General features: G+C 52.3%; 1 protein-coding gene across 2 annotated transcripts in view; it reads left to right on the forward strand.

Annotated features, from left to right (window-relative positions):
• Nucleotides 1-1,208: 1,208 nt before the first annotated feature.
• The window catches only part of CUX2 (cut like homeobox 2), a 250,778-nt gene continuing 239,534 nt past the window's right edge, over nt 1,209-12,452 (forward strand). Inside the window, exon 1 of one of the 2 annotated variants that reach the window (XM_083453687.1) lies at nt 1,209-1,487. In XM_083453687.1, coding sequence (XP_083309813.1) covers nt 1,344-1,487 — 144 coding nt within the window. In that variant the 5' untranslated portion in view covers nt 1,209-1,343. The remainder of the gene's footprint in view (nt 1,488-12,452) is intronic. The other variant, XM_083453689.1, reaches the window with a different exon arrangement.

Here is a 12,452-nt window from a genome sequence, read left to right on the forward strand (position 1 = left end):
GGGGGGGCACTCGCACTCGCAGCTCTCTGCCCCCTGCTAAAATCCACGGGTTAGGGGGCGTTATTACTTGCCTTGCCCCGGGTGCTGACAACCCACGCTATGCCACTGTGCCAATCACCTTTGGGGCACAGGTTCAGGTGAATCCCAATGACTTCATGGGTTCCCTTCCCTTTCTAATTTAGCCATTTCATTTCTAGCATCGGGCTGTTGCCCCCATATCCCAGCTGAGCCCCCCTCCCCAGAAAGAAGACCACCTTCGCTGCCATCCATCCCCATTGGATAGACTTCTGGGGTGCGAATTAATCCCATATCCGAGCGCCGAACCAAATCGCCCAGCGACGGCCGCGATCCTACGCCCTGCGCGAACTTTCCAAGAAACTCCCGGGAAGTCGGCGCGGTTTACTCCCGAGTAAACCCGACCCTGCTCCAAATCCCGCCTGTCGCCGCCCCCCTCCCACTTTTGAGGGAAAAGCTCCGCCGAAGTCAGACAGGACCACCTTCCCCGGGGACCTGCGTGGAATCAGGCCGGTCCTATAGGTGGGCTTCCTCGCGAGTATGGTCTGGCGACCTGGGCGGGAATGACTCCCGGCACATCATCATTATTATTATGATGACGCTCCTCCAGCAAAGTCGGTCGGACTTACTTCCGAGTAAGCATGCCTGGACCGGGGATGAAAATATTTTGTTTCGTTGGGTTTGTATTGCAAGCGAATTTGCCGACCTTTCTTTTTGCTGACCCCCCCAATCCCCCCCCCCCCCGTTTCCAATATATGGATCTCCGTTTCATTTGGCTGCCTCGCTTGCAGTTTCTTTCTCCATCCCGCTAAGGGGAGGAAGAGGAGAGCTGGGGGGGGGGGACCGAGTCCAGCCGCAGCCAAGCCCCCCGAGAGGCGGCCGGGGACCCCCCCGCCCCCTCCGGCCGGCCAGCCGGCTGCCTTCCCTCCCCCAAGATGGCCGCCGATGCGGGATCGATGGCTCGATATCGGGAGCCCGGGGCTCTCCTCCTCCGGCGGCGGCGCCAGGTTGGTGTCCGGAGCGCGCGCGGCGGCGGCGGCGGCGCTGGGCGCGGGGCCTTTCGGGGCGCAGCGGGAGGAGGCGGCGGAGGAGGCGGAGGAGCGGGAGGGGGAGGACGGGGCGGTTGGCTGCCTCTGCCTCCCTCCCTCCCTCCCCTCCTCCCCTCCCCATCGATAGGTATTAGAAATTGATTCCCCGGCGCCGGCGCCGCTGCTCTTTGTTCGGTTCGCTCCTTGATCCCGCAGACGCAGCAGCGCCAGAGAGCGAGCCAGGCAGCCGCCGACGCCGCTGCCCGTGCGCCCCGCAGCGCAGCCGGCTTGCCGGGCTGGATGGACGCGCCGCCGGAACCGGAGCGGACTCTCCCCTCCGCCGCCGCCGCTTCGTCCTCCTCCTCCTCCGCCCCTTGGTGCGCATCCTCCGCCTCTCCGGCCGCCTCCCCCGCCGCCGGCGCGCAACTTCTCCGGGCTGCAAAGGTGACGCGCGCGGACTTCTCTCGCCTCCTCCCCACCCCCTCCCGGTCCCCCGCATCTTCCCGCGCCCCCCCAGCTCTATTTTTAGGTGGGGAGGGGAAAAGGGGGTGGCTGGGTGTGTGTGCGCGCTTTGTGCTTTCCCTAACTAAAGGCGCCTCTCGGGGCGTCCCGGGAGCTGGAGGGAGGGAGTGCCGTGGACGGGGGGGGGGGGGACATGCGCCCCACAACCGGCTCCGCCTCCGGGATCTCCTGCCTCTTTGCTCCCTGCCCCCCCCCCCCACCAGCGCTCTCCTTCACAACGAGTCCCCCCCCCCAAAACGGGCTCCCCCAAAGTGCCAAGTGAATGGCTGGAACTTTCGGAGCTGCGACTTAGAATGGTTTTTGTTGTTGGGGGGGTCAACTCATTGTATTGTTAATGGTTAATAGTTTTTACTGAGGAGTTGTTTCATGTGGCTTGCAAAGGGGGGGGGAGGACCTCATCCTGTTGTCCCAAGTCCTGGGCGACCTCTTCTCCCCCCCCCCCCCCAGGGGCTGAACCTCCTGGCATGCCTTGGGGGGGGGGGCTTGTAATATTTCAGGGATGGGGGGTGGCATGAGAAATAGAGAGGTGCTGCTCTGCCCAGGGGTGGCCCCTGATGGCATCTTCAACCCCAACATTGCCAAGCACTGGGATTGGTACCCGTTTCACATCTTCAAGTCGGCACGCCAGGCCTAGGCGCAGGTTTTGTGGTTTTCGAAAATAGGTGTCTTTGCACGCCCCCCTTGACCTCCTCCAGCCCTCCCTCACTCTCACCCCCCTCCCATTTCAGTGCAATTTTCGCTGTTTGTCTTTAAATGAGATGGTTTCAGGTTTATTTTTGAAAAACTGGACTCTAAATGTATTTCGGGAATGTCAGGTAGATCTGCTTGGATGTATCAACCCCCCCCCCCCAAAAAAAAACCAACCCCTAGCCATCCCGTTTGCATGTCCTCCTCTGCAAAATAAGGCGGAACTGCTTGGAGGTATTCTCCCGTCTGCACACATCTGCCCCCCCCCCCCCGCCTGCATCCCACCTCTCCCCATCCCTCCTCCCCAAAAGCAGGTGAGAGAGTTGTTTAAAGGCTTGCTGGTTGTATTGACTGGACAGGAATGTACATCAGCGGCAGAGAAATTATGCTTGTTTTCTTTTCTCTCTCTTTTAAACTGCTGGGATATTAGGGAGACGGAGGGGAAGGCTGCAGCCCTTATATCAGTGGGGCTGAGAGTACAGCACACTATTGTCTCCTAACCCCCCTCCCCCCCCACAAATCTCCATGTTTTAAAAATTCTTGTGTTCCTTCGGAAGTGCCTTCCCTTCCCCGACAGCATTTTGCAAACCAGACCTCTGCGGCGCATGGAGGGCACTTGCTCTTTAGTTATGATTGATGCTCTGTAGCATGGAGAATGACAGGAGCATGGCAAAAGGAGAAGGTAGAAGTAAGGGGCGGAATTGGGTCTGTTCCTTGCTGTCCCTGGGCCCCTTCTGTGTGTGCGTGGGGTGGGAGGTGTTTGGAAACTTCAGCTGCAAAATCGAGCTGGGCAGGTCTTTCTTTGGGCATGGCAGACGTCCTCACTGCCCAAATCAGGGCAGCTCTGCAATGTTATGGTTGCATAGGAATCACCGGTGTTTCCCGCAGGAATTGCACGCAGCGCGGACTTAACGCATGAGGAGTTGGAGTGTAGGACACGTTTGTGCGTGGACTAGCAAAATCCACACTCGTGAGAGCCGTTTTTTATTGTGGGGGAAACGTCTGTGTAAATATTGTGTCCCTTGCAACAATTATAACCTGGAGGAGCTTCCCCCCCGTTGGCCAAGGTGCTGTGCCATTGACAGAGTAATGGCATCTTTGCTTGCCATGCTTTCATTCGCGAAGAAGAAACCTGAAGTGCCCTTTGCTCAAATGCCTGGAAAAAGACTTCCTGCTCCTTAGATTCAGTAAGCAAAATCTGCTTGTTCTCAGGAGAACCAGCCTCCTTGTTGTTTTTGCATGAGCAAAAGTGTCCAAAGTGTGCCTGCAGAGCAGCGACTCATGCAGAGGCACACAAGGCACACTTCTCTGAGGGCAGGCAAACCTGTTGAGTTAGGAATGATGGCAGCATCCTAGGCTTACCTACCCCCAGCAGAGGTGGATTGGAATGAGCTGGGGCCAGCGTCGCAGTGGATCATGCAGAGATGCAGCGGCCAACCTCCTCTGTGGGTGAAGACTTGAATGTGCGGGAGTCTTTAAACGTTTGCTTTTAAAAACAACAACCCCAAGTTGTTGCATGCCCCAGACACACAGGTTGCTATTCAGTCTTGTCAAAAAGACCACAGAAGTTCCTACCGTGCACAATAAGGTTTTGCTAGCCTGTTGGGAGCCGGCAGAGAAAGAAAGGAGGGTGCTTCTGCGCTGAAATCCTGTGACCACCAGGCAAGTCGTTAAATACAAGGCTGTGTTAAATCATGTCCTCAGAAGCTGCAGGTCCTGGCTGGTTCGTAGCTGAGTGGTGTGTAATTGTGGCACCACAAGATTAGATTGCTGGCTGCTTCGAAGGCTCTAGTCCTCTACTTAACCTCAGACTGCCATTCGTCTGAAACCTGCAGGTGGAAACAGATGCCACTTGTGCGATGATTGTGTGGGATGACTGGCTATCTTATGACTATATCCTACCTGGTTTCTTGGTACCCTGCCCCATTTCATTGGTGAGTTGGTAAATGGGATCCCACAAGCCATCCTGAAAAACATGTAGCCCTCAGGCTCTACTCATGTGGGCAGGAGGTGGTGGGTAGATCTGAGAGGGGAAGCCCTTCAAAATGTGGACCCCCACCCCACCCCGTTTGTTCTCGTTCAGGTTTGAATCACCAGCAAAAGTTCTCGCTGTCTCTGTGCACAAACTGCGTAACTGGATTGAGGTGTCTAAGCTGAAATCCACCGCTTTGCTGCGGCTACAAATGAGCACTTGATTTTTGGATGGGCATTAAAATGTGGCTTTAAAACGCAGTATGCTCTACAGGGGCGGGAGAAGCGAATTTAGGTACACTTTCCCGAAGCTTCAGTAACATATCGGCAGTTTGAGAATTTAATGCAGTTTAGCTTTTAAGGAGATTACGCGATGCAGCTGCAATTCCCAGGCCTAAATGGATCACAGGTGGTAGAATCTGTTGGATTTGGATGGTGGTTCGTTGCTGGTCGATGAAAGGGGATTATACCCTTTTCTCTCTCAGGGTTTGTGATAACTATCTGGTGCATTTTGTGGGGGGGGGGGCCCTGGTGCTACACAGGCAGTTGTGGGTCTTTTTTGAGCTGGGGTTAGGGGTACTGCCAGCTGGCTAGGAGAACTGGCAAGAGGCTGGGTAGCTTTCTGGTGTTTGTGAAGGTTTGTGAAGTGGCATTGCTGCTGCATTGGCAATGAAGATGCCAATCCTAAAGGGATATGTCCACTGGCTTTTGCCTTTTTAAACACTCCTGTGTGCTTGGCTGAGTTGTAACTAAGAACACCAGGAGAGCCCAGGAGCTGTCCAGAAGGGGAACACCTAGTCCAGTGTCCTTGTTTCCCACAGTGGCTGGACAGATCATTCTGGGAAGCCTGAAAGCAGGACTTGAACACAGCTCTCCTCCGCCCAATGGCGGAATGGCCATTGGTTAGGGTTGGTGGTCATGGCTGTTTCCTTAGGGAGCATCCCCTATCAATTAGCTTCTTTTTCACTGGTCTGAATCTTCTTCCTTGGATTTCCACGAGTTCTAGCACAATGAGAGACGGAGACAAACTTGTCATGTCTCTTCTTATTCACCTTTTCTCTAAGCGGAAAAAAACCCCCAATCCTTTCCTCGCAGGAGCAGCATTCAAAACTGGGCGCCAGCCACATTTTGTGCCAGGCAAGCGGCCTTCTGCGAGGAATCGGAGAAGTCTGGTCGCCAGGTTTGGTGACTAACATCTCCATCTGGCTGGCTGGTGCTGCTGCCGTGCCGTACCAGTCAGCTGGCTTGCGGGGCAGCACAGCAGCAAAAGAAATGCCTCTCTTGGTGCTGCGCTGCCCTGCAAATCAGCTGACCCCACGGATCACCTGGCTTGCGGGCACCAAAAGAGGCATGTCTCTTGGTGCCACACCGCTGAGCAAATCAGCTGATCTGTGGGGCGCCTAGGCATTCCGTTGTGGTGACTGAAGCCTGGGTTTAAGGTCTGTTGGGCTTCTAGCTTTTATACCTCGTTTCTAACACAGCACAGGGCAGTTGCTCCATCCTCTTGCTCCTCCTGCCTGCCCAACCTTCTCCCAGCAGGTGATGGTGTAGGGAATTAGCACCTGACGCACAGGACCATTGCAATGTTGGGATTCCTGCAGGGGGTTGGACTAGATGACCCTACAATTCTATGGTTCTATGCTTCCTAGTTCGATCTGGGCAGCATTTGGGGCTGCCATATCTTTCAATGCCCCAAATGTGTCTGGACTTGGGTCTGGATTCGGATATCTCCTGACCAGTGAGATTTGCTGGTGAGATGCCCAAACCTCTGGTGTCGTTACTACCGTATTTTTCGCTCTATAAGACGCACCAGACCACAAGACGCACCTAGTTTTTGGAGGAGGAAAACAAGGAAAACAAATATTCTGAATCTCAGAATCCAGAACAGCAAGAGGGATCGCTGCGCAGTGAAAGCAGCAATCCCTCTTGCTGTTTTGGCTTCTGGGATAGCTGCGCAGCGTGCATTCGCTCCATAAGACGCACACACATTTCCCCTTACTTTTTAGGAGGGAAAAAGTGAGTCTTATAGAGCAAAAAATACGGTACTTCATTCATACTCCCAACTTCAACTTGAAAATAGGATCATCCATCCTTGTAGAAACTGGGGCAACTACAAAGTGGAGTGATATGGGTGGGTTCTTTTTTTGGGGGGCGGGAATAATCATGTAACCATGCTTGGCACAATGTATGAAAGAGAATTGCTGCTAGGCCCAGGAGATATGGGGTCATTCCCCTTTAAGAACACACCCCAGCCTTGACATCATTGCTCATATTTGGCCAGAGAGAACAGGGCTTCCCAAGAAGAACTGGGTGCCCTCCAGGTGTTCTGGAGTACATTTCCCATCAGCCCCGTCCCCGCCAGTGATTCCTTCCATCAGGCTCCATTACAGCCCCCCTTGGGCGTGTCAGTCCAGAGCTCAAGCGTGGGTAGACTAACCAGTGGATTGGATGAGCTGCAATGGAGGGCACATTATGGCACCCTTCAAAGACCACTTGTGTGTGTTCCACACTGAAGAAAATAAAACTTGGACACCCCCCCCCCCCACCGGCAATCTGAATTCTGCCTATGAAGTATGTATCTTAAATTATGCTGGAATGTTTCCTACTTTGCATTATACACACACACACACACACACACACATGCGGGTGGTTGTGTGGGTTAAGCCACAGAGCCTACGACTTGCCGATCAGAAGGTCGGTGGTTCGAATCCCCGCGACGGGGTGAGCTCCCGTTGCTCGGTCCCTGCTCCTGCCAACCTAGCAGTTTGAAAGCACGTCACAGTGCAAGTAGATAAATAGGTACTGCTCTGGCGGGAAGGTAAACGGCGTTTCCGTGCACTGTTCTGGTTTGCCAGAAGCGGCTTAGTCATGCTGGCCACATGACCCGGAAGCTGTACGCCGGCTCCCTCGGACAATAAAGCGAGATGAGCGCCGCAACCCCAGAGTCAGCCACGACTGGACCTAATGGTCAGGGGTCCCTTTACCTTTACACACACACACACACACACACACACACACACACAGAAAGAGAGAGACAGACAGACAGACATGGGAGGGGCAGCTGAGAGCTGTTTCAAGGATTTTGAGACCTCCGTTTACTAGATAACTAATTCAGCCAAAGCAATCCTCTGCATCCTTAGGTAAAGGTAAAGGGACCCCTGACCTAATTAGGTCCAGTCGTGGCCGACTCTGGGGTTGCGGTGCTCATCTCACGTTACTGGCCAAGGGAGCCAGCGTACAGCTTCCGGGTCATGTGGCCAGCATGACAAAGCCGCTTCTGGCAAACCAGAGCAGCGCACGGAAACGCCGTTTACCTTCCCGCCGGAGCGCTACCTATTTATCTACTTGCACTTTGACGTGCCTTCGAACTGCTAGGTTGGCAAGAGCTGGGACCGAGCAACGGGAGCTCACCCCATCACGGGGATTCGAACCGCCGACCTTCTGATCGTCAAGCCCTAGGCTCTGTGGTTTAACCCACAGCGCCACCCGCATACCTGGGAGTAAATCCCATAGTAGCAAACCAAGTGGGCGAGATGGCAGGAAGAGTCATCACCGTATGCAACCCCAGACGCTGTTGCCCAGTGGGTGAGCCTTCCTTCTGTACAGGAAATGCTCAGGTGCGTGTTGTCAGCCGCTCAGATGCCTGCAGGCATTTGCCCAGCACAGTCAGTAAGGACTAGATACTTGCTTGCCCCCACACCTCGTTCATTCCCCTTTGTTGTGGTCCTGCAGAATCGCAATGAAGATGCGGACCTGCTTGACCTTGTTTCCAGGGCAACCTGAACCAAAAGGCACAGGTTACTGCCTAGAAAAGGCGCTTTATTTGTAAACGGGATCCGGGGACAACAGTGTTTGGACAACATTGACAAATGGGAGCCACATGTAATACATGCCGATAGCCCGATAGCCCCCAAAACGCTTTGATCGTGGCGTTGGTCGTCGGTACAGCGAGAGCTCGCGGAAATGAGAACAGATAAATAATTCTCTCTGTGATGACGCTGGGCATATTTCATTAGGCTCCGGAAATGGTCTTAATAGTGTAATATTCCTGATGTAGGGTTTCTTGCCTAATAGGCACATAACCAGATTTATGCCTTTTGTAATTCCTTGTCTCTCCTCCCCCTCCTTGCTTCTTCTTGGGTGTACACTGTTTTATGAGCTGCAGTGATAGTTCAGCAAGGTTTTATTGTTTTGTGTAGTTTATTCTGCTTTTGCTGATGGATTGAGGGTGGGTAAGGATAAGCAGGGTGGGTAAGGACGCAGGTGGCGCTGTGGGTTAAACCACAGAGCCTAGGACTTGCCCATCAGAAGGTCGGCGGTTCGAATCCCCGTGATGGGGTGAGCTTCCGTTGCTCGGTCCCAGCTCCTGCCAACCTACCAGTTCGAAGGCATGTCAAAGTGCAAGTAGATAAATAGGTACCGCTCCAGCGGGAAGGTAAACGGCATTTCCGTTTGCTGTTCTTGTTCGCTGGAAGCGGCTTAGTCATGCTGGCCACATGACCTGGAAGCTGTACGCCGGCTCCCTCGGCCAATAAAGTGAGATGAGTGCCTCAACCCCAGAGTTGGCCATGACTGGACCTAATGGTCAGGGGTCCCTTTACCTTTACCTTTAACGATAAGCAGCGGTTTGCATTCTGGGGCAGGGTGGTATAGTGGTTAGCGCATCAGACTACTAGGACCTGGGAGATCAGGGTTCATATCCCCACTTGGCCGTGTAGCTCGCTGGGCGTGACTTGGGCCAGTCACTGCCTCTCTCAGCCTAACCTACCTCACAGTATTGTTGTGGGGTTGAAATAAGGATGGGGTTCGAAATTAGCAGGGCGCCAGGCGCATTTTGCGCCTAAAAGATTATCCATTTGCGAGCACCTCAAAAAGTCTGGGTGCTTTATTTTTGCGCCTGACTGACACTCAAGGATTACTGAAATGTGTTTTGAAGCCTCAAAGTATATGTTAAGGACAGACGATACGTTAAGGAGTTTAACAATAAAACATAGAGTGTTTTGTAAGGTACCAATATTTTTATTGTAAACAGCAAGTTAGGTAAAGGTAAAGGTAAAGGGACCCCTGACCTTTAGGTCTAGTCGTGGCCGACTCTGGGATTGCGGCGCTCATCTCACTTTATTGGCTGAGGGAGCTGGCGTACAGCTTCTGGGTCATGTGGCCAGCATGACTAAGCCGCTTCTGGCGAACCAGAGCAGCGCACGGAAATGCCGTTTACCTTCCCACTGAAGCGGTACCTATTTATCTACTTGCACTTGACGTGCTTTCAAAGTGCTAGGTTGGCAGGAGCAGGGACCGAGCAACGGGAGCTCACCCCGTTGAGGGGATTTGAACCGCTGACCTTCTGATCAGCAAGTCCTAGGCTCTGTGGTTTAACCCACAGCGCCACCCGCGTCCCTAAACAGCAAGTTAAACATGCATTAACAATTTCTGCTAAGATATTAACAATGTGTCACTTAGGTAAATTGCTTATTAGTTCATGCTTATCAAAATAATAAATAAAAAGTGTTGCCGCACCCCACCCCCATGGCAACTGGATATTCTGTTTTGGCGCCCATGACCCAGGTCCCATTTGGCTCCCAACTCTTCTTTTTTAAAATATTTTTTATTGATTTCTCCATGTATACTTTTTCTAACAACATATCTTTAACAATGTTTCATATTTCCACTCTCCTCCCCTGGACTTCCCTCATAATCCTGTTTTGCTTTATTTCCATATTGTTTCCCCAAAATTTCCCCAATACATATAGTCTTATTTTTTGTTGTATACAGTTGTGATTGTTTACTCAAACCCTGCCAATGAATCCATTTCTTTATGTTGCCTCTTCATATATGTTGTAAATTGTTCCCATTCTCTTTTAAAGCCTTTGTTGTCCTTTTCATGTAGTTTTTCTGTTAGTTTTGCCAGTTCTGCATACAGTGGTACCTCGTGTTACATACGCTTCAGGTTACATATGCTTCAGGTTACAGACTCCGCTAACCCAGAAATAGTACCTCGGGTTAAGAACTTTGCTTCAGGATGAGAACAGAAATCGTGCGGCGGCAGTGGGAGGCCCCATTAGCTAAAGTGGTGCTTCAGGTTAAGAACAGTTTCAGGTTAAGAACGGACCTCCGGAACGAATTAAGTTCTTAACCCGAGGTACCACTGTACAGTCGTCAAAACAGAATGCCTAATTGCCATTTGGGGGGCCGGACAACTCAAAAGTCATGTTTTCCAGTACAACCTTTTGGTTCCTGAAATTCAGTCTGATTGTGCAGATTAAATATAACAGATGGAATTCTACAGGATGGATTGCTTGTGTGTGAAAACAGTCCAGACCTGAGGATCCCCAGACAGGCACCTCCGTCCTGGCACCGGACATCTTCACATGGTCGCAAGTGGCCGATAGCCAGGTGCAAAATTGGCCTGGCTCCTGTGGAATTTCGAATCCTGGTAAAGAGGGGTGGATTGTTCACTAAGGGGACTTCTGTCTCACCCCGAGGCCTGCCTAGTTCCGTCCACCCAGCCAGATGTTTCTGGGAAGCCCCCAAACTGGTTATGTAGGCAAGAAGCCGATGGGCAGAGATTGTGCGAGCTGTGGACCAGCAACACCTGGAGGCAGTGGCGTAGCGTGGGTTGTCAGCACCCGGGGCAAGGCAAGTAATTTGCACCCCATAACCCGTGGATTTGCGCCCCCTATCCCTAACCCCCAGATGTTGTGCCCGGTGCGGCTGGCCCTCCCTGCACCCCCCACGCTGCGCCACTGCCTGGAGGGTGACATATTGCCTGCCCGCAACCTTTTTCAGCCGTGGGCCGGTCTACCGTCCCTCAGACCATGTGGTGGGCCTGACTATATTTTGAAAAAAATAAGGAATGAATTTCTATGCCCCACAAATAACCCAGAGATTCATTTTAAAGAAAAGGACACATTCTACTCATGTAAAAACACGCTGATTCCCGGACCATCTGTGGGCCGGATTGAGAAGGCGATTGGGCCGCATCTGGCCCACGGGCTTTAGGTTGCCTACCCCTGGTCTAGAGGTCTAGTGCATGGGCAGGCAAACTAAGGCCCGGGGCCCAGATCTGGCCCAATCGCCTTCTAAATCCGGCCCACAGACAGTCCGGGAATCAGCGTGTTTTTACATGAGTAGAATGTGTCCTTTTTATTTAAAATGCACCTCTGGGTTGTTTGTGGGGCATAGGAATTCGTTCATTATTTTTTTCAAAATATAGTCTGGCCCACCATATGGTCTGAGGGACAGTGGACTACACCCCTGCTGAAAAAGTTTGCTGACCTCTGGTCTAGTGCCTCTCTCTGGGCAGAGGGTCTATTTTACCGTACTTCAAGTCATGTGCATCTCTGTCTCCCTTGCCCATTTTGGGAGGAGAGTGTGTGTGTGTGTGTGTGTGTGTTTGTCAAATGTTGAAGGGCTTGGGTGTGTTTCTTCCTCTGTGTCTTGAAGGAGTCTGGAAGTGCCTGACGGAATGTTTTCATTGTTTGGAATCTTAGACCTTGAAAAAGTGGGATGTTGATTAAAACATTATCTCTGCGTGATATACCAGAGTGCATAAATTTTACATACATATCAGCTAGTTGAGACATCCATTAAATGGCGTGACAGCTCGACTTATCTAAACGTGCTATCATTTAACGATGTGTCAAAATTCTTTATCCTAGATGACAGTGGTAAATAAGCTATCGCTTCCATTAACTTTGGGAAAGTTGGGGGGTTTGTCCTTAAAATGGGAAACGAGAGAGATAGAGAGAGAGCGCAACCTTTGCCAGCCTGGTGCCATCCAGATGTTTGGGACTACAATTCCCATCAGCTCCAGCCAGGGCTGATGGGAACTGTAGTCTACAACTCCTGGAAAGCGCTAGGTTGGGAAGGTTGAGATAGAAGAGTCACAGTCAGAAGGACTGGTTGGGTCCCCTTTTTCAGGAGTGAAACTCCTGGAGGCTTTGTGGAATAAGCTTCCCACAGACTTTCATCTGGTACCATCTTGGTGGTCTTTTTGGTACCAGGTAGAAACCTTTTTCTTGCCGATCGGAAGGTCGGCAGTTCGAATCCCCACGACGGGGTGAGCTCCCGTTGCTCGGTCCCTGCTCCTGCCCACCTAGCAGTTTGAAAGCACATCAAAAGTGCAAGTAGATAAATAGGTACCGCTCCGGCGGGAAGGTAAACGGCGTTTCCGTGCGCTGCTCTGGTTCGCCAGAAGCGGCTTAGTCATGCTGGCCACATGACCCAGAA

The sequence above is a fragment of the Podarcis tiliguerta genome (genome assembly GCF_965153285.1).
Source record: "Podarcis tiliguerta genome assembly, chromosome: 8".
Classification (NCBI taxonomy): domain Eukaryota; kingdom Metazoa; phylum Chordata; class Lepidosauria; order Squamata; family Lacertidae; genus Podarcis; species Podarcis tiliguerta.